Source organism: Triturus cristatus, chromosome 12 (assembly GCF_964204655.1).
Source record: "Triturus cristatus chromosome 12, aTriCri1.1, whole genome shotgun sequence".
NCBI classification, from domain to species: domain Eukaryota; kingdom Metazoa; phylum Chordata; class Amphibia; order Caudata; family Salamandridae; genus Triturus; species Triturus cristatus.
Genome location: NC_140595.1, coordinates 242,030,300 through 242,052,118, shown reverse-complemented (window position 1 = coordinate 242,052,118; position 21,819 = coordinate 242,030,300). Strand labels below are relative to the sequence as shown.

The following is a 21,819-nucleotide window of genomic DNA, read 5'->3' as shown; positions in this document are numbered from 1 at the left end:
AGCTACTCTCTTCGGCCCCTAAGGCCTCCTCGTCGTCTCCTACCTCGGTGTCGTCTTCACCTCTGTGGAAGAGTGACTCGTCGGCCTCGTCCGATCCAGGTTCTTGGTCGGAAACGGGACTGGAGGGTAAGACTTCTACTTCTTCGACGTCGTCCGCGTCGTCGAAGATGTCAGCTGGGGCCGGTGCCGCGTGCTGCGCTTCGAGCCTCGCCGCTCGACGATTCCGCAGAGTCTTCTTTGAACGGAACCGGGCACAGGCCATACATGTCGACTCGTCGTGGTCCGGCGAAAGGCATTTGTTGCACACCGGATGGACGTCGATGTGTGGGTACTTCGCATTACATACCGGACACCTTTTGAATGGCGTCCTCGATTCCATCGTCGAAGTAGTTGATGGCCAGGTAAATGCGAACAAAGTCGGTGCTGAAAGTTAGTAAACTAACAGAGAGTATCGAAAACCGATCGATAAACAGTACCGACGCGAACTAAAGGCCTTGTGGCCTCGACAAAATTTTTTCCTAACTTGAGCTAAGATAGCACATCCGAACCCAATGGCGGAAAAAAACAATCTGAGGATGGAGAGGATGCCCATGCGCACTGTAGTCCAGGGGAGGAGTCACCTATCCAAGGATACTTCGAAGACTCTTCCAGGACAACAACGTGCAAACATCCGGACCCAACACTAGGCGGCGATCTATGCACAGATATGAATTCAGCAGCCCACATGCCTCGAACATATATATATATATATATATATATATATATATATATATATAGATATATATATCCAACTGGCGGTCGCCAGTAGGTAGTTATAGTTAGGACCCTGTTTCCATAGGAAATCCGCAACATTCTATTTGGAATAACTTTGGCGCCGGTCGACGAATCCTCGCGAAATTTTCAAAATAGGTGGGGCGCTACGCTCCGCTCCTACCCTGAAAGTCTTGGGGGGGGATTCGTCAAGCAGGGGCTGAGAAAAAAGGGGGGGTCCCAAAACGCGTTATATATATATATCTCAGAAAACAGGAAACACCCTTGTGGCCGGCACTCCAGGCAGAAAGAACAAAGGCCCTTGTTCGGCTGACAGTGTTCGCTGAGATCGCCCCCTCTGATAGGTCCGACGTGTTTCGGGAACACCTCCCTTCCTCATGAACCTTTTCAAAAGACAAAGCGGCAGGTAATGGGGCTGCAGGTAAGCCTTCTTTTATTTCTTACATTGCACAGGAAGTATGTCATGTGAGGAACAAAGCATTATGGGGCATGCAGTCCAAAATTTCAATAAATCCCCAAGTGGGGTACCGACCATTATGTCTTTAAATCAATGTTCTTAAAAGCAAGAGGAGGCAACAGAACACCGCCTACAGCCATCCGCAAGGCAGGCCCCGGGCCACCCAAACCGCGTTCCTGTCAAGTGAAATAGGAGCGGTTACCGCAAGGGTATAGCAGCGGTGCCATGCCGTGGCCGGGTTAAAGCCACATTATATCAGAAAACAGGAAACACCCTCGTGGCCGGCACTATACGATTACTACAAATCAGAAGATAGGCGTAGGAAGTATTTCATACCGCCTTTGGAATTAGATACAGCATATGCTTATTGACACAACCCGACATGTTCATTGTCAGAGGTAGAGAAAAAGTTTGTGGATCAAGTAGAAGATAGATATAGAAAACCAACACAGACATGAGATACAGGAGACAGTCCAGTAGATTGGACCTAAGAGGAAAAATCTCATAGAGCTAAAGGGAGTTATGGTCCTATAGCATTGGACAAGGAGCAGAGGGAAAAGTTGTGTGCAAGACGGTATCAGACCTATTACGAAAATGTCCCAGTGGGACAGAGTACGTGTGATCACGTTTTCAAGATGGAAGATTCTCCTCAGAACTTTCTGCAAGGCTCTGTGCAAGTGATACCAACTGTTTATTATGTGTGTGGTAAGAATGCCTATGTCAGGTTGCCTGCAAATTGGTATGGTGTGTTATTTGGGGATTATTTTCCCAAAGATCTACCATGCGGAGGATCTTGAGCTTTTAGAAGATGGACAGCATTCGAGAGTGAAAAGAGCAGAGTGCAGGAGCAGTGATTGGAAATGTTTTTGGAGCGATAATACAAAGTTTGGGAGTAATTCTGAATGATGTGAAAATCAGACGATTGGCGACTGTGGTTTATGAGTTGTTAATGAATACAGCAAAGTCATTGTTGCTTGTGGATGGAGAGATGTTGTCGATAAGGACTACGGTTTTGCAGAACCACCTTGCTTTAGATGTATTATTGGCAAAAGAGGGTGGGGTCTGTAAATTATTGAAAGTTCAAGAGTGCTGTACTTCTATTCCAGATAATAGCAAAGATCTGGAGAAATATATAAGTAACATCACTAAAATCCATCATGAGATAGCGGATTTGACTGAAGAGGGTGTTTGGGAAAAGGTTGGTAAAGGATTTAGTCAGGTGGGAAATTGGTTTGCCAATCTGGGGAAAGGTTTCCTTGACTATGTGTTGAGACCCCTCATCAACGTTGTGGCTTGTGTGGTTTGCTTGTGGGGATTTGTCAGAGCATATAAGTGGTATAAAGGAAACCGAGTTGAGAGAGCTCTTAGGGAGAATAATACGAGAATCGCCAGACTGCTGGACAGTCACTATCAGAATCTTAAGAATATGGAGAGACTTCGATGGGGAATAATGGCAACAAGTTCTGTTTAGGTCGGTTCTTTCTCTAAGGAAGTTGTATGATGGTGTGATGACACTAGTCATAAAAATGGGGAACTGATAGAGCGCCAGGTTATTCTGAATTTGTAGGGGTGCATCATAATCACCAATAGTCTGCACCCATATATTTGGAGTGCAAATCATTAACGTGTGGATTTAGACATGTGGTACTAAAATAGCAAAATAGTGTGAATAGAAATGTAATCATGTCATTTATGAAGCTCAATGTAGAGTGTAATCGAAATTGTATTTTAGATAAGGCATAATTAATTAGTTCACATGTAATGTTATGCATTAGGTTTAAACGTGCACCATATTAAAGTCTGCACGTGTAGTTTTGCTTATTCATGTATGAAGTGTAATGAAACCAATGCTTATAAGATGGTTCTAGAAATGTGTGTCTAAAAGTGTAAAGGCTTGATACGTATAAGAGAAATGCCTATTCGTTCCTTATGTTAGCCGAATATTGTAGACCAAAAATTCCACGGAGTGGAAAGTTTCTCGTTCTCATGATTCTGTTGCAGGTGCAAAAACACCTAGCTCGTTAGGAAGACTAACTCTTTGTTTTAGGAGTTAGGATGGTAGGAGAAGCCAATATGGGAGTACACTGGAATGCAGATACGATACTTTCAGCGTAGAAGGTGCCTGGGACCCAAGGCCAATCCAACAGTCTTTGGATGAAGTAAGAGTTTTGGTGGAAAACTACAGGAGGAGCGACCTGGCCGAAGAGGTGTGACGAGGGAGTGTTCTACTATTTTGTGATTTTGAATTAGGGACAGTGCCCAGAGGGTTGTGTAGTTGAGGATTAGATGAGGAGCTAGAAGGAGCATCTTAGAACGAGCTCTGTAGCTTTGGCTACTTATTTACGCAGAGTGAGTATTTCTAAGGGAGTCTTCCACTTCTAGTCTCTTGCCGGGGAAAAAATGCTAAGTAGGGATGTCATCCTGAAGTTAGTGTAGGGACAAATTAATTATTGTTTTTCCTTTTAGGTGAATGACTTCTAACATAGAGATTGGAGCAGTTATTGGTTGCCAACTGCTTCTGGAGCTAACTATTCTGAGTCGGATGAGACTCCTGCGAAGGATATTTTTTATATTAGTGCCCATTTATTTTCTTAACCTCGTAATGAGGTGCTTGTATGTGCAATTATTTTTGTCTTTGTAATAAACCCCTAACATTTTACTTTGGAGTCAGTGGTCCTTTAGAGTTCCAAATCGATTTGTTTGATTATGCGATAGAATTGGATTTTCTTCCCTTTACACTATTTAGCAGATAGGCTACCAGGATCTTTCTGAGGGGATTCTTGGTGATGGTAAGATAAAATAAGAATCCGGCTTTACCAACACCATGACAATTTATTGTGGCAAGAAATGTTTTGGTTCAATATCATGTACACTATTATCATCAAATATTTCTGCTGATTTACGTTTGCTTACAATTCATAGGTCTACAAATCTAGGGGCCTGAACCATGTTTTGTTTTTATTTGTGTTCTCGTTACCATAATTATAAATCAATAAAAAGGAAGGTGCATGAACCCCTTCGCTGCGGCGCGAATTCCGCCGCAGCGCTGGGGGGGGGGTTGACGGCGCCGCTGTGCTCATGACGGAACCATGCCGTCATGAGTCACGGGTGAGCTGTGCTCATGACGGCGTGGTTCCGTCATGACTCCACCCACTGCGCTAATCGCCCCCACAGGCGGGGAATTAGCGCCGCGTGGGAGGAGCGGCCGCTAACGGCCGCAGCATGACGGAACCACTCCGTCATGAGCACAGCGCACCCGTGGCTCATGACGGAGTGGTTCCGTCATGAGCGGGGAACGGGTTAAAGTACACAAGTCGTTTAAATACCTCAAGACTACTGTTATGAAAGACAAGAGGGAGGAAGCTGGTTGAGTGTGAGACATAATAGGAGTCTACCCTTACTCCCCAGCCTCTCTGCCAGTAATTCCCCATTCTCCGTTTGAACCAGAACTGTTGTGGCCTGAGGTGTGCATGATGTTTGTTACGGAAGCCACCTTAGTTGGGAGAGCACACATAGTTGAAGACAAAGAGGTGAGCCAGACACTGTCCCCTGGTTCACTCGACCGACCTAGGTCTGCTCAATCAACTGCTGTATGTCTTTGAAACTGCCATGTATTCACCGATGGCACTGGAGTGTTGAGGGTCTGCGGGGCACTGCCCACAATATCTGTTGATTAAGCAATTGCGGTTGGACTCTTCAAGGACCTCATCTACTCCGCAGCGCAGGACGTGCTTTAGGAGGGAGGCTAGAACAACAAGCCCCAGAATGCACCGAACTGCTTACAAGGCAAGGAGGCTCAGCAGCACACCGGTGGGATACTTCTAAAAGGAACTCATCTGCCTCACAGGATGCGTCCGAGCACTACCAACGAAGCGGGCACGCACAAGCGCGGCAAACTTTTTTTTTACTACTGTAGTGGACAAAAATGCAATATTATAACCAATGTAGCGAACACTAAAACAGAACATTACAAAAGCGCAACATTAACAAGAAAAAGAGCAACCAAAGGAAAGAGGAGAACGAAGGATAGTGAAATGGCAGGTGGCTGGATCGTACATGGAAATGTAAACAAGTGCCAAAGAAACGCAAACAAAAAACTACCAGTGTTGTGGGAGGGGTAAGGGGGGAGGCACAGGAAGAAGGGACATGAAGCAACAAAGCAGTGCTGTGGGAGGGGGGAGGGGAGGGGTAGACACGGGAGATAAAGTCACCACACGCAGGAGTGAACTTTGTAGGACACTGTTGGCTGGTTTCAAGCTGCCACGACAGAGTGAAGCCTTATACAGGAAAAGAGTTAACAAATGTATTATGTCTTAATTTCAGACACGGGTGGAAAATCCAGTTACTGCACTCTACGACAGCCTACATCTGCAATTTAGAAGAAATAATTATATTAATCAGACTCCTCAGTATATATATTTTTGAAGACACCCTTCACAAAAGCAATTCTTCTACAAAAAACAGAAAATCAAAAACACGTTGCTACAAAACCTCTAAAAATTACAACTTTCAATTATAAATAGGTGTGCTCCTTGTTTACACTTAAAATTTGACACATTTGCATGCCTAAATCTTTCAACCTGCTTCTCTCACTTCTTTATTACATTTTATGCTTGACTTATCTTTTTTTTTTCAAGCATGGTTGCTTGGCTTAACTTTTTTTTTCCAAGCAGGGTACCATTCTCTGATCGTACTAGCCTCCAACACGAATTGATTGTAAATCAAATCCTGAGGCTACCAGGTACAAAGTAACCACTCAAGGGCCTTCCCTCTCCCGCTCATGCCTTCAAGCAAGGACGTTTTTAAATCCGCACCTAAAGTCATTCTGTCTATAATAAAGCGCATAAAGAGGGGGCGTGGCTAAGATGGCCGCCGAGACGGACGCGTCTTGCTGAGGCTCCGGGATCGGGCTTTCCCCTCGCCTGTTCCCGGTGAGCCTGGGGGCGACTCATACGTTCCTGTAGTTGCCCTGCGGCGCAGGGAGCCCGGCGCTGATGTTCCGGTAGCGGAGCGGCTCCCAGGGGCCAGTAATTGCAGCGGGAGCCGCCCGAACGTGGAGGAGCCGACCACAAAATGGCGCCCGTCCGGCCCCGCCGCGGCTGCTGACGGCCTGCGGACCCGGGACGGGGACACCAGCTAGCTACCTCAGGCGAGGATCGCCCGGAGTGACGGAGCTGGGCGCGGTGCGGAGGAGCGGCTTGGCGGGGAGCGGCACGGCCGATGGCACCGGCCGTTGAGGATTGCCGCCATTACTATCCACCGCGGCTGTGAGCAACCCCCGGGGGAGACCACGAAGCGGCCTCCGCGGAACGAGCCTGAAGACCGAGGTGCAGGTGGTGTGCAGAGCTGGAGGCGGCGACCCCCGGGGGGGGCGACTTCCACGGGAGAGGAGCCTCGGATACCACCAACGAGAGCGTCTGCCTGACTCCAAGATGGCGGTGAGTGGCAGTCCGGCAGAGTCAGTTGAGCGGCGAAGCAGGGTGACTGGCGGGGGTGCACGTCGGCCCCCCGGGACCCGGAGGTGCTGCCCGGACTCCGATCCCCCGGCAACGTTCCTCTGGGATCTGTCCAAGGCGCAGGGCGGCCAGCGTGGGACCTGTGAGGCACCGACGTCGGCTTGGTCACCTGGGCGGCGCACTACTGGTTTGGTGGCGGACCCGGGCCTGGTCTGAAGGAGCGCAGTGGAAGGCGCAGGCCGTAGGAGCAGGACGTCGGGAGTCTACGCCGAGGGTGACACCTGCTCCGCCAGCGAGACGGCCCGGCACCGGAGGGCCCGGGACTGGCCTCGGTCTCAACTAGCCCGGATTCCGCGCCTGACCCGCGCCTACGATAACCCTGCCAGTCGCCATCATGGGCAAGTCCAGGGCGGTGTTGCCAGCATCCGGAGCGGCGTCGGCGGGCCCGGCCGGAACGCGGGGAGGGGCCCCGGCGGCCGCAGGATTGGTCGCGGACCCGTCCTGGTCGATCAAGTTGGATCAGGTCCTGGCGGCGATCGAACAGTCGCGACTCTCGTTGGAGCAGCAGCTGGGCACCCTCACTACAGACGTCAATCATCTCCGCGACGACCACCGCAAGCTGGCTGATAAAGTTACGGACAACGCCAAAGCGGTCGCCGACCTCCAGCCTATGGTGGACACACACCGGGACTCGATGCGTGCCTTGCTGAGTCGCATGTCCACCATGGAAGAACGTGTTGATGACCTGGAAGGGCGGTCTCGACGCTGCAACATCCGCGTCATTGGGCTGCCGGAGGGAATTGAACGGGCAGATGCGGTGGAGTACGTGGAAGCCTGGACTAAGTCGTTCACCCCTGGCGAAGACCGAACGGCCTACTTCTCTGTCGAGCGGGCGCACCGCGTGCCAGCTCGTAGGCCGCAGCCAGGAGCCCCACCTCGCCCGCTGCTGGCCAAATTCCTCCACTTCAGGGACCGGGATGCAGTACTGCGAGCGGCCCGACAGGCGGGCCCATTACGCATTGAAAACAACACTGTCATGATCTTTCCCGACTACTCACGGGCGGTCCAGCGCCAGCGGGCGTCCTTCCTGGAGGTGAAACGGCGCCTTAGAGCAGAAGACATACAGTACTCTCTCCTATTCCCAGCCCGTCTGAAGATCATCCAGGGCGGGGTCACCCACTTCTTCACAACGCCGGAGGAGGCACACGACTGGGCGGACCAGAACTGTACGGGGGCCCGGCGGAACGGGCGCCCTAATGAACAGCGAGCGACTGTGGGGGGCCGCAGGAGGCAGCGCTCGCGCAGACGAAACCGCCCGGGTACCCCCGGGGGGCCGTCACACACCTTGGGGTCGCCGGACTTGGAGCAGATCGTCCTGGAAAGGCGCCAGGCCATCAAAGCGGTGGCGGGCCTACGTCCGGCTTCCCCGGCGACGGACCTGGAGCGGGCCCCCCATGTCTTCACATCGGAGGAGGAAGAGGACAGTGAGGAGACACAGTCCGGGATTGACTCGGGGGCCCTGCCTTCAGTCACCCCGCGAACGGCTGACGATCTGATATGAGTGACTATGGACAAAGGGACACACATTCGCAACCTGGGCTGCCGTTTCCCCGCTTCATGCTACTACTGGCCCGGCGCTACTAGCGTTCTCCCCGTTGCCCTGGGCACTCCCCCCCCCCCCCCCCCCCCCCCCCCCCCAGCAGCGTCTACATTCCCCAAGTGGCTCATCTTAAATACCGTACACAGCCCACCCGTAGAGCCCGCTGCAGACGCCAGCCGAACTCCCCCTTCATACTAGGTTCATGCTCCCATGCAACCCGGGAGCCAGTTTGGACGTATCGCGCTTGGCGATATGTCCTCCGAGTTGGGGCAAGTTCCGTTCGCCTCGCCATAGTTTCCCTTTCCCTCCCCACGCACACCTTTTGCACTATGTCCCTACCCATGCGCTGCTGAGCTACCGCGCTGTAGGGCACGACCCGTGGGGGTGGGGCGCGGGGATGGGCGCCGGGGGGCCTCTGGGAGCCCCGACTGACCAGCCCTGCGCTGCGCGCTAGACACATGCACTGATGGCACAAGCCGGTGAAATCCCACTTCTCACACTGAACGTGCGAGGCATGCACACGGCGCGCAAGCGATACTCCGTATACGCATACATCAAGCGTCACCAGGCACACATTGCACTCCTGCAGGAGACACACCTTGCGGCGGGGGAGGTGGCGAAACTGCGCAGACGCTGGCGGGGGACCCTGTATGCTACGACTTACTCTGCATTCGCCCGCGGTGCCCTCATATGGGTGCGACCGGGGGTTCCTTTTCAGGAGATATGGCACGTAATAGATCCGGAGGGTCGCTACGTCCTCCTACTTGGTCGGTTAGACGGCCAGACGCTCTTACTGGGTAGCATCTATGGGCCGAACGTGGATCAGTCCAAATTTTGGGACACGCTATCCAATCCCTTAAGCGCATACGCGCAGGTGCCGTGAATCCTGGGGGGCGATTATAATTGCGTGCAAGATATCACCTTGGATCGCTCCCATCCGCCCCCCCGCTTCCCCCATCGTCACACAAGCCAAACGGTTCACGGCCTGGCTGCATCATTGGTCCTTGGCGGATGCTTGGCGGGCTCGGAACCCCACCGCTAAGCTATACTCCTTTCACTCCCGTCCGCACAACCTTAGAGTGCGCCTGGACTGTTTCCTCTGTTCCCCCGCCGTCCTTCCCACCGTTCTGGACGCTGACTACCTGGGTAGAACTATATCGGACCATGATGCCCACACGATCACGCTGCAGTGGCGCCCGCCACATCCCCCCGTCCCCACGTGGCGCTTACCTCGGGACAGCCTTGAAGACCCGGTCTTCCGCCAAACCTTGGTGGACCACATCCGTCATTATTTCAGGGAGAACGCCGGCACTGCTAGTACCCGAGCGTCAGAGTGGGATGCCTTTAAGGTTGTGATGCGTGGCAATTGCATCCGACATATTACGGGGGTTCGACGGGTTCTTGAGGGAGACATTCTGCGGATGGAGGAGGCACTGGCCGCACTCACTAAGGAGACGGATCCTGCCAAGGTCACGCCGGCCGCGCGGGCTAGCGCCGAGACTGCATACGCCGTGGCGTTGGCAAGCATGCGCCGGTTTAATTTCGCGGCTTACGCTGCTAGGGCCCACACAGAGGGCGACCGGGCGGGTGCCCTGTTGGCGTGGCTCGTAAGGCAGGACTCGAGCCTTCCGACCATCACGGCCATCCGTGACGTCCGGGGTACCCTGGTGTATTCGCAGGGGCAGATACTTAAGGCCTTCCAAGAGCACTACATGTGCTTATACACAAGCCCCCGTCCCGTGGCGTCGGCTGCGGCCCCGGCGGACTTCCTGGACCGTATTCAGCTCCCCCACATTGATCGTGATGCGCGCCAGGACCTCGATCGCCCTCTCAAGGCGGCCGAACTTCGGCACGCCATGAAGGCATTAGCCACCCATAAGGCCCCCGGCCTCGATGGCTTCCCCCTTGAGTTTTACCAGACGTTCGCGACCCAGTTGGTCCCTCAACTTGAGTTGCAGTTCCGAGCGGCTGTAGACACAGGAGTCCTGCCTCGCTCCATGCGCGAGTCCGTCATAGTATCCCTCCTTAAGCCAGATAGGGACCCGCATCAGCTTGGCTCCTACCGACCTATAACTCTGTTGTCGGCGGATTACAAAATCTATGGGAAGGCCCTGGCGGATAGGTACGCCACGGTCCTACCACGGCTGGTTCACCCGGATCAGAGTGGATTCGTGCCTGGTAGGCACACCTCTAACATCCGGCGGTTGTTCCACGTGCAGGACCAGGTGCGGGAGCGGTTCCCTCGGGCAGCGTGTCTGGTGCTTGACCTTGAAAAGGCGTTTGACACTTTCCTGGGCCTACCTGTTTCAGGTCCTACTGCGCATGGGCGTTGGACCCAAACTGTTAGCCTACACCCGGCTCAGCTACTCCTCGCCCAGCTCCAGAGTGCGCATAGGCCCTCTCATCTCGGACTCCTTTCCGATCCGGCGCGGGACCAGACAGGGGTGTCCCCTCTCCCCCCTACTCTTCGCCTTGGCAATGGAGCCGCTGGCGATCATGTTGCGCGGGGAGAGTGGGGAATGGGGCATTCCGATAGGCAATTCTACCCATGCAGTATCGATGTACGCCGATGACGTACTCCTATACGTCCGGGACATCACGATCGATTTGACCCCGATATCGCGCATCCTGCATGACTTTGCAGAGGTGACGGGCCTCAGGGTGAACTGGGCCAAGTCCACTGTCTACCCCTTGACACAAGTTGTGCCCCAGGGTCCGATATGAATAGGAGACGTTGAGGTCTCGTGGAGTCCCCAGGCGGTCCGCTACCTCGGCATTAAGCTGTACCATACGCCGCAAGATATCTATGAGGGGAATTACCGCGCGCTGATGGGCACCATCCGATCCCAGGTCCATTTCTGGAAGGGCCTCCACTTGGCCGTGCCGGGAAGGATAGCCGTTGCAAAGATGATCCTGGTCCCGCGCCTGCTGTACCTCTTCTCCAATCTTCCGGTGGTTCCTCCGCGATCCCTGTTCCGGGAGTTGGAAACTCTGCTCGGGACCCTTATTTGGTGCAGCGGCCGCCGGCGGATAGCCCTGGCAAAACTGCAACTGCCCCTGGATCAGGGCGGGTTAGCGGCTCCCTCATTCGAGGCGTATTTCCTTGCCGCCCAATTGCAGTGGGTGTCGCGTTGGACGGCGGGCCGAGCGCAGGAGGAGTTGATCACGGAGGCGGGGCGGATCCCAGTCCCGGCCGTCCACCGCATGCTGCTGCCGGGTGCAGCACCGCCGGTATCCCGGCCCCTTCAGGTCATGACGGCGCGCGCCTGCCTGGCACGAGTTCATCGCCTTAGCCGGGGCACCCCCCTGTACTCTCCACTACTGCCGTTGGTGGGGCTCCCTAGGGGCCGGACATATTACACAGAGCAAATGATGCGGGCGTGGACGGATCATGCGATAGCGGAGGTGGGAATGCTGTTCTCCGGTGAAAGTTTGCAGTCCTTCGAGGCGCTGGTGGGGGACTTCGAGCTACCCGGGGGACAATTCCTTCGGCACCGGCAGCTTCTCACGGACTGCCACAGGCAGTGGGGAAGGATGGAGGCGGAGCCCCCCACACACCCAGTCATTCATGCGATACTGCAGATGGGTCCCGGTCGCCATCTCGTCACGTGGATATACAAAGCGGTGAGAACTCTGCGGAGTCCTACGTTAGCGACCCTCCGGGACCACTGGGAGGACGACTTCCAGCGGCCTCTACATGACAGGGAGTGGGCTAGGGCCCTCGAATACACCAAAAAAAGTGTCCCGCAATTACCGGTTTAAGAACATACAGCTGCATATCCTGCACCGGGCGTATCTTACCCCTGAAAAGCTGCAGAAATATTACCCTGACGGGGCGTTTGGCTGCCCTAGATGCCTGGAGCCCGCGGCCTCGTTCAAGCACATGTTTTGGGACTGTCCGACCCTACACAGTTACTGGCACACAATTCACACTGCCCAACAAGCGGTTACGGGGTTACGGGACCTGGACACATGGGAGGCGTGCGCGCTGGGTATTCATGAACGTCACAAGTCGCAGAAAGTGGAAAGGAGGTTCGCTTTCTTAATGTTGCTCCTTGCTAAACGATGCATCGGTATGCACTGGAAGTCGCCGGGGGGGCCCCCGGCAGCGGCGTGGGTGGGAGCGGTCAAGAAATGGGGCAAGGCGGAGGAAACCACACTTAGAACGGAGGAGGCCCGAGGGATGCGCAAACACCCGATCTCCATGCCCTGGGCCATGTTATTGCACACCTTCACGCAGGAAACAGCGGCTGCAGCGAGTACACAACCGATTGATCCCCTGGGGGCGCCAGCGACCTCGGAGTCCTCCCGGGGAGCGGCGCGGGCAGTCCAAACGCCCGGTGCCTCGCAGAGGCAGGTATCGCATACTCCGCCGCCGGACCCCTCATAGGCTACGGCTGATGCCCCGGCCCCTCCGGCATGTTTCCTCCTCTCGGCGTCCGCGACCCTCCCGGCTCCCCCCCGCCCCCCCCTCTCTATCCTTGCTCTCTCACGTTGGTCCAGCTCTCGAGCGCATAGCTACAAGCATTCCTGATAGCAGACATAGTGCACCCCCCCCCATCCCCTGGTTCCTTGCCCCCAGTTTGTTCATAGTTACCCACTGGCTGCATTTCTCTCGCCTTCGCGACACCACGCAAAGGGGTCCAAATACACTGCGCGGCACCCCTGCGGCGCAGAGATCAGGCCGCGCTCCGGTAGGACATACACAGCGGCTGCCCCCGGAAACGCACCGACGGCCCTACTTAGGATAGGGTCGGATGGCCTGGGCGCCCACAAGACTGAGAGATCAAGAGGGCTGCGACTGAGCAAGCTTGCTATGTAAATTTCTGTGCTGCTGGCGCTACCACTTGTGCCTGTGTATGTCTTTCCATATAAATGCCAATAAAAACGTTTTTCAAAAAAAAAGAAAAGCGCATAAAGCGCTCTCCAGTTTACACCTGCAGCGTGCAGACATGGCGTTCAGTTCATGGCACTTAGGAACTGGAACAATGCATATTCAGCTGGTAATATATAAAAAAATTGTCAAGCGCTTAGAAATTGGGGATGGGGGGGGGGGGTCGGGGGGGAGAGAACAGAGTAGTCCAGATTTTTTCCCAACTGTGAAATTTTTCCAGAATAGAGGATAACGATGCGGGAATTGGCATAGAAAGAGACTGCTTTAGTTACGACTCAATCTTAAGGGGCATCCTCGCAGCAGTGTGGAAATAGCACAAATATTGGGAATTTTCTGCACTGCATAACTGCACTGGGATCCTGGTGTTTGGGCCTCAATGTACAATTTCGCAAATTAGTCAACATTTAAAATCTTTTTGCATAGGATTTTCGCACAGTCTCTTGCACAGCCACGCTTTTACATCACAGTCTAAAAATGCTATTTTGAACATCAGTTTAGATTCTGTGTAGAATAGCATTCACCATTTCCCAAAATTTTACCAGAACACATTCCTGTTCAAATCTCACAATTATCTCCACAAATATCTTAACTGGTTTACTGATTTTTCTAGGAAAATAATGTTTATGTGGCTAGTCTGGCATTTTATGAGTTTTCCACAAAAATACAAGTCATTTAATGTTTATTGCGTTATATGTTCTTTAGTTCTGACAATATTGTTGTGGAAAGAAGTCACCATGGCACATTGAACAATTTAAAGCTCACTCAATACTGATCGGATTCAAATAAAACACGGAGGAGGGATGGGAGAAGAAGATAGTGTAAAATGGACACCACAGCATTTTAATAGCCATCTGGTTAAGAGCTCATGAAAATAAAAACACAAATATAACATGATAAAAACAGGCCAACTTGGATCTTAGAAGAGGTCGCGCTGCTCACCGTGCCATCCATGAGCCACTTTTGGAAGCCCTCTTTGCCTTCGCGCTCGGGTTCCTTTACACCAGAGTGAGCATCAGCATCGTCGCTGCTTGCCAAACCGCACTGGGTAATGATCCACTGCACAAGAACGCGCTCCAAATCTGGATCATACATCTGGTCAATTTTCTGCTGCACCTCCCTGCTTAGTCCATATGAGGGTCCCTTGTTGGCCATGGTGACGTTTGATCTGTAGAGAGTCAGATACGAATATTAGAAGGGTCCAACTTGTGTCCCATAGCACTCCTCAGTAAAGTAGTCAACAGGCTTAATTTTAATTCACTTTCCCAGAACTCCCTTGCATATTCTATAAAACCCAACATGTGCTTCATTTCTAGCAGCCTTTTTGGTTTCTTAGTACCCCTCAAACCCAAGGCCCAGTACATTTCATTTCCACTCAATTTCCTCATCTCTGTGTTCTGAATTCAGCAGATGTCAATGTCTGCTCTCCTTCACTCAAACTGGAAAACGTATTGCTATTCACCTTCCCCATCCCATTTAGACCTGCCTTTAGCAATATACAGTTATTTCACTCCAACCTGTTAGTGCAATGAGGTATTCTTTCCATTCAATGAAAATACAGAATTTTGTTCACAATAATAGCTTTCTCAAACTAGCTAAAAGAAAAAAAGGAGGTTTCTTGATATATGAAAACACGATCAAATTTGTAGTTACACCTTCCACCTGTGAAGTAAAAATAGTTAGGTGACGACTTACTATAGGCTTCCTAAACCTCGCGACCAGGGCACGAAGGCTCCCGACGGTGCAGCAAGGCAATAATGCTCTATGCAAATCACTATAACATAACAAATCACCCATCTTAAAATATTTCGGGGGGGGGGGAGGGGGGGGGGGGGGGTTGTTACACCCAAACTTCATGTCCTCCACCTCACTCATACAAGATTGATAACTTATATGGCTATCCACAAAATACCCTTGGAGCTGGGCCCTTGTTGGACTGCAAATTCATATTTTAGCTTGCTTTAAAGAAACCTTTCCGTTCTCTTAGTCACATGATGATAAAAGTAGGCAAGCCTCTGGGGGAGCAAGGTGACTCCCAGAGTATGGCCAGTGAGGGAAGGGTTGGCAAGTCTAGTTCAGGGTCCAGCATATGCGAGGCAAAGGTTGTCTTTTCAATAACAAGTCTAGGCCTACCACTCACTGAGAAATCCTACTTCTCTTTAGGTCTCTCCTTCGGTCGATGGTGCACCAGAGAGTCTCCAACACCAGCACAAATCCAATGGTTTGCGTGTGTTAGGTTTGCGATCTCCTGTTAGACGCACCCCCATGACCCCTTTCAATGTTTCTAAGTTGAAGCGCCGTATCGAACCAACATGTTCTCTATTTTCCTCTGGCATGGAGTTCTTCCAGTGGGGTCATAGGTTACACTCACAGTGTAGCATAACCCTGTCAGTGGTCCGTGAAGTGAGTAATGTACAGTTGTAAAGCAAGCTCTGCGAGGCGCTGACGTATGCGAAATGCTGTGGCATTAAAAGAAACCGATTGCTTCTAGCATTGAATTTAGAAATTAAAGTCGGAGCCGATTAAAATGATACTTGGTGCGTCATAAGTGTAAAAATGAGCGCGGGGATAAAGATTTGGATACTGTCTCGTGGGTTTGAATGGTTTGCAAGTCCTGCCCAATACCCTGAGGGAAGGAACATGGTTCTCTTCGTTTGCCATAAAACTTTCCCACAAATGTTTGCCTCCGTTTGCAGCATATCACTTTCCCAGACGATAGCAAGCCATGAGTGAACGCTGAGCATCCAGTGCAGAAACATCTTCGCAGAGAATCAACAAGTTTACAAAGGAGGGCAGCAGCCACAGGCGTAGACCATGGGCGGCCATCTTCAAAGGGGGGGGGGGCTGCAGCAAACACAGTCTTTTACCGCACGGAAAGGGGGGCACACGCCATGGTTTACCACATGATATTTGCATCCTTTACAGCAGGGCGTGCGGCACCCGCCACATTGTACCACATATATTTGCATCCTTTACAGTAGGGGGTGAAGCACCGCCACATTTTACCACATTATATTTGTATCCTTTACAGCAGGGGGTGCAGCACCAAGATATTTTACCACATTTACCACATCATATTTTGATTTTTTTTTTACAGCAGGGGGTGCGGCACCCACCACATTTGACAACATTCAACACATGATATTTGCACCTTTTACCACAGGGTCGTTTCACATTCACTGTTGATGCAGGATCTTAAGCCAGTGACTACCACCCAGGGGGCTTTTACCACCGGAAACTCCATCCTTAGGAAAACCATGTATCCCAGAGTGCAGAGAGTGGGGAATAAAACACTTCCTACCACAGCCAGCAGGGCCGTGGGTTATAATAAGGTCAAAGGGCCGGGGATATGGACGCGCACAAACACAGGGTGAAGGTAGAAGTGCTGAGCTGGAACGGCTCCGTCCATGGAGCTTCCTTCAGGGAGGGTCTCTGTGGGTAGGTCAGGGCTAGAGGCCTTGTTACCCAGTGGGAGTGAGGGCCGCGGCCAGGGCACCCGTGACACACAGGCTTTACTCTTTGTACACTTGGGACTCTACCACACAGGGCCCCTGCCAGCTTTTACCACACATCACCAGCAGGCCTTACACCACAGGGGCAGGAAGACGCCCTACGGCATGTGGGCCCGGGGTCATCCCCCCCACTCATCACACAGGGCCCACCAGGCTTTTCACCAGAGGGGCAGGTGCACACCCCCCCCCCCCCTTCAGCCAGTGGGGCTGGGGTCACCCCGCCCTCATCACACGGGCTCCACCAGGCCTATCACCAGAGGGGCAGAAGCACCCCAACCCGTCCTTCAGCCTGTGGGGCTGAGGCCGCCCCACCCTCATCACAAGGGCCCTTATTTTTATCACAAGGGCCCTTATTTTTACCACAAGGGCCTCTTAGCTCAAGGCTCTCTTCTTGACTCAAGGCCTCTTCCTGGCACCAGCAGCCCCTTCAAGGACAGCCGGTGACCTCTCTACCCCTCACTGTCCATCTACTACCTCACTCTGTTCCTCACTGTCCAACTCTGTTCCTCGCTGTCCACCCCTCCGTTCCTCACTGTCCTTCCCTCCTCTGTTCCTCACTGTCCTTGTTCTCCCTCCTCTGTCCTTCTACCTCACTCTGCTCCTCACTGTCAAACTCTGTTCCGCACTGTCGTCTTTCCCTCCTCTGTCCCTCATGGTCCTTCTCCCTCCTCTGTCCCTCACTGTCCTTGTTCTCCCTCCTCTGTCCCTCACTGTCCTTGTTCTCCCTCCTCTGTCCCTCACTGTCCAACTCTGCTTCGCACCGTCCTCTTTCCCTCCTCTACCCCTCACTGTCCTTCTCCCTCCTCTGTCCCTCATTGAACAGGGATGTGGGATTCCTATAGCCCGACGCCCAGGACATATTGTTTAGGGTCAAGGGCAACAAGTTTTAAATGTGTATTTTGTCCTTGGGACAAGTAGGTCGAACCCCCTGCAGCACAAACCCTTTGGCTGCCAGTTTACAGTACCACATTATGGATCAGGGAAAGGAACTGCCTGCAATTAAGGTAATATTAGTGTCGATGTGTTAATGCTGTTCAAACTTGTATTTATGGTTCATTAATGCAAAACCTTTATTATTAGGGTGAGCACTCCACTCCAAGTAAATGTTGTAAGCTCAGAAAGCACTACTGGTTACAGCATACAAATGTGTACACATTTTCAGTGGTTAGCTATATGAGGCTATGTATAATGCTCCCAGAATGCTCTCCGATTCGATGCAAATATTTGTAGAGGCTTGAAAGCAGAATTGAAGATTCTTTGCTTTCAAAATAAAATGTTCACAAAAAAAATGCAAAAGCATTTCACTAAACTACTGTAAAATGTTAGGTACCATTTCTTTGCAGCGAATGGGTTGATGTATACTAGTATTTCACATACAATATTTAGAATAGAAAATTAATGTAACCAGTTTTAATAAGACAATGGGAAACAGAAATAAACAAGCATTGGTAAAGCCAGTAGGTCTGAAATTGTTGGTCAGCCTTTTGGTTTTGTCAATGCGTGACTTGTTTCAGCATGGTGTTTGTAAAATCTTATTTGGGTGGGAGCTGCCAGACCCTCACCATTATAAAAAACATTGGCAAAAGCAAAAATAGTTTTTGTCTCAAAAAGCCCAAATTGCCACAGTAGTTCCTGGCACTGAACAAAACAACTGTGTTGATAAACTCTTTGTAAAAAAACACAGAATGCTGTCACTTACATTGAAGCTAGCCAATAGACCGAGAGAGAAACAGAATTTTAATAATCATAAAAGGTAATGGTTAACACCAGACCTAATTAAGGGCCCAATTATTAAAGTCTCAAAAGTGCACCCATGTCCTTGCATTAAGTGCAAATATACAGCTTTCGTGAATTCATAAGACTTTATTGAAGTACGCCAAGAAATAGTACTCCTAGAAAATATTTGTCAACTGCATTTTAGCATTGGCAAATAAGGAGGTGTAGATTGCCTCATGCGAAAATCTGAGAGTCTGCAAGTCCACTTTCCCTCCAACCACCTTTTTCACAACCCTGGAAGAAGTTTTGTGTCTGCCACTGTCAGGAGTACATTTCCAACCTTTCTCAGTAGGGAAATAGATTATAGAAGACTTGGTGAAAAAACCCTTAAAACATACAAGCTAGTAGGTATGCATAGACTCAAAAGGGCATTCCAACCCTGGAACTTTTGCTTACCATTACCTTCAGCCCCAACATGTAGGTCTGCGGAAACGTGGCAAGATAAGGGAATTGCTAGTATTCAATCCCTATTATGGAAGGAGTCCTTGCATAATCAGAGGGGCTATATCAGAGCTCTTATATAATGAGATTGCTGCCATAATTTGTCGCCGCATTACATGACACAAAAGGGACAAGTGGAATTTGTTACAGGACAAGTAGATTTATGAAGCAACCTGCCCCGTGGACAAGTAGATATTTTATTTAATTCCACACCCCTGGTCATTGGTATTGCAGTCTCTCTCCCTGTTTGAAGGATCCAATCACAGGCCTCTCCTGTCCTCCCAGCCAACCAATCGCGTGCGTCTGAATCCCGCCCTGTCTCCTCCTGCTCCAGGCTCGGGGCACTGCGCCTGCGCAGACACAAGAGGTAAACGGTGGGAAGAGCGGCCGCCGGCACGGGCTCCACAGCCCCTCAGCTGCTGCACGCACCCTGCACGTGTAGCAAGCAACACAAAAGACCAGGCGCGAGGAGTGCGACATGCACATGCATGTAACACCACAGACCTGGCGCAAGGAGTGCGACATGCATGCAACACGACAGACCAGGCACGAGGATTGCAACATGCATGCAAAACCACAGACCAGGCGCGAGGAGTGCCACATACACATGTGATGTGGTTTTAGGAGTACTTCAAAGCAAGTTTGCTCAACCTTTAGAAGAACGTTATTTTTAGTACAACAGGGCCAATCTACATTTAATGGGACAGTACCAGCACTTCTCAGCGTGCCTGCTGAATGTTCATCCACAAAATATCAACACTTTGCGCAAGACTGCCTTACTTTAGTGGAGAGTACTTGTACCTCTCAGTAGAGCCGTTACACTTTTAGTGGCTGAGTAGCATAGCACTACCATTGCTCATGGGCCTCGCAAAGAAGCTTTGTATGTGTGTGTGAGTTGGCTAACCTTGTGCCAGATGGTAATTATCTCATGGCTCAAATGCCAAGCTTTTTTGATGGGTAGTTGTGCCTTATACGTGCCTTATCTGTGAATTAAACTTGAAGTTCTGGGCATGATTCGGGGCAGATTTTCTCTAGGTAAATGTTTTCCTTCTGCTTTGTTACTTGTTATCAGGAGAAAGACCACTTACATGCAGAAAAAAAATTAGTGATTCACGAAGCTTTCTTTCTGTGAATAGGTTAATTAACAACAATTAAGACAAAAGTGATCAAATAAAATAATTTGTGTAGAGGGCCTGGATAGTTGGGTATAATTCAGACAGGACACGGGGAGTATGTGGTGTTTATAACAATCGCTGAGAGATGTCTGTCAGACTCTCTATGGAAATATCACAAATGACACTGTCATTAGACCAGGACACTGAAGAGGGACAATCTTGGTTCAACAGCTCTCTTTTTTTGACTAGTTTTGATGACATTTTTGAATAAAGGGATTTGGTAATGAATTGTTTTAATGTTTTTTCAGGGAGTACATCTTGAAATATAGTTGACACTATGCGGTGTCCCATGTTTTTACTGACACTTACATGACACATTAGATCATCTTCAACCAACCCCCCCACCCCCCAATCCATGTGATGTTTTTTTACCCTGAAGCACATTTTAGAATCTAAAATAAGTAACCAGAAAAGTTACATGCAGTTCAATCAGATTTTTTTTCTCGTATTTGCAAAACAATTCTGCAAATCCATAGCTTGGAAAATATTCCCAGTACAGATTACAGCGACTATTCCTTTAATAGCGGCAGCGGACCTTTCTTTAGACACCACTCATACAAACAAAGGGGCGTGGCCTCTTAGCGTAAAAATGCTTTACGGGGCGCTTGAAAACAAGCATTTGCAATACAACAGGTCTCGCATTTTATAAACTTTGACCTATTGGTATTGTAAATGACAATGCCTTTTATTATTGTAGGTTTTTTTAAACACCTAAATAAAAGGCATTGTCATTTACAATGCCAATAGCTCAAAATCTCAAAATTGCGAGACCTATTGCATCCCCCCCCCCACTCTTGAAAATCAGCTGTTCATTCACTAATGATTCTTCTGTTGTGTGCATCTGGCTTGTTTAGACCTTAAATTGGAAGCCCGAGTTCTAGATCAGCAGTTGATATTTGGGCTAGTGTAGAAAGCTGGCTCTGTATATACTATACCAAAGTGAGGTATAGTGTGCACAGAGTCCAGTGGAACCCAAAAGGTAGGCAGAGGTAAAAGTAGATAGCACCTTATTCTCTATTTGAGGTAGTGTGGGCGAGCACTAAGGCTGTATCGGAGGGTAGTGTTAAGCATTTGTTGTACACACTCAATCAGAAAATGACTGCACACACCCAAAGACTGAACTCAGAACAATTTGCTTTGTATAAAAATATTTAGATATATTTAGTTCTTAGAACCAAGCAAGCCTGGCACAGGAAAGTGATTTATACTTTGCAGTAACAATACCGCTTGAATTGCAGTTGTATATAAATACTTCGGTTAGGTTACAGTAGAATAACTGGAAATGCGATACCTTAAAAAATTGTACATATACTTTATAATGACTTTTCAATGGGATGTCATGTAAATTACTTTGCAGATTACTTTTCTTACACAGTGTAGTATACCTGGATACTGCACTGGGACATTTCCTGTAAACAAGTAAACGCGTTTTGGTTATTTGCACACAGTTATATAGACTTTGATAGGTTTTCCAACTCCACAATTAGAAACGTTTTCATAGAAAACAGTCAATGTTATCCTACGGGAGGAAATAGAGTTATCCGTTAACGGGTAAGTACTTTGTTATGGGAGTTGGTTTTCTGGCGTGAGACTCGGAGGTCTCCCAGGGTCGCGGATGCACTCTCAAAGCACCCTCAGCAGCACTAGGGTGGCTGAGCCCAATGTTATCCAGTTGGGGATAGGGTGGTGGCTGCTCAAGAGCAGGCCACAAGGTTGTGGGAGTAAAGCTCCTGGACTTTA

At 50.3% G+C, this 21,819-nt stretch overlaps 1 protein-coding gene across 4 annotated transcripts in view; it reads right to left on the bottom strand.

The window, feature by feature from the left end:
* TAGLN2 (transgelin 2) overlaps positions 1 to 21,819 on the bottom strand; it is a 303,419-nt gene that overhangs the window by 147,614 nt on the left and 133,986 nt on the right. For all 4 annotated transcript variants that reach the window (XM_085637502.1, XM_085637503.1, XM_085637505.1 and 1 more), the window contains exon 2: positions 14,118 to 14,343. In XM_085637502.1, coding sequence (XP_085493628.1) covers positions 14,118 to 14,330 — 213 coding nt within the window. In that variant the 5' untranslated portion in view covers positions 14,331 to 14,343. The remainder of the gene's footprint in view (positions 1 to 14,117; positions 14,344 to 21,819) is intronic.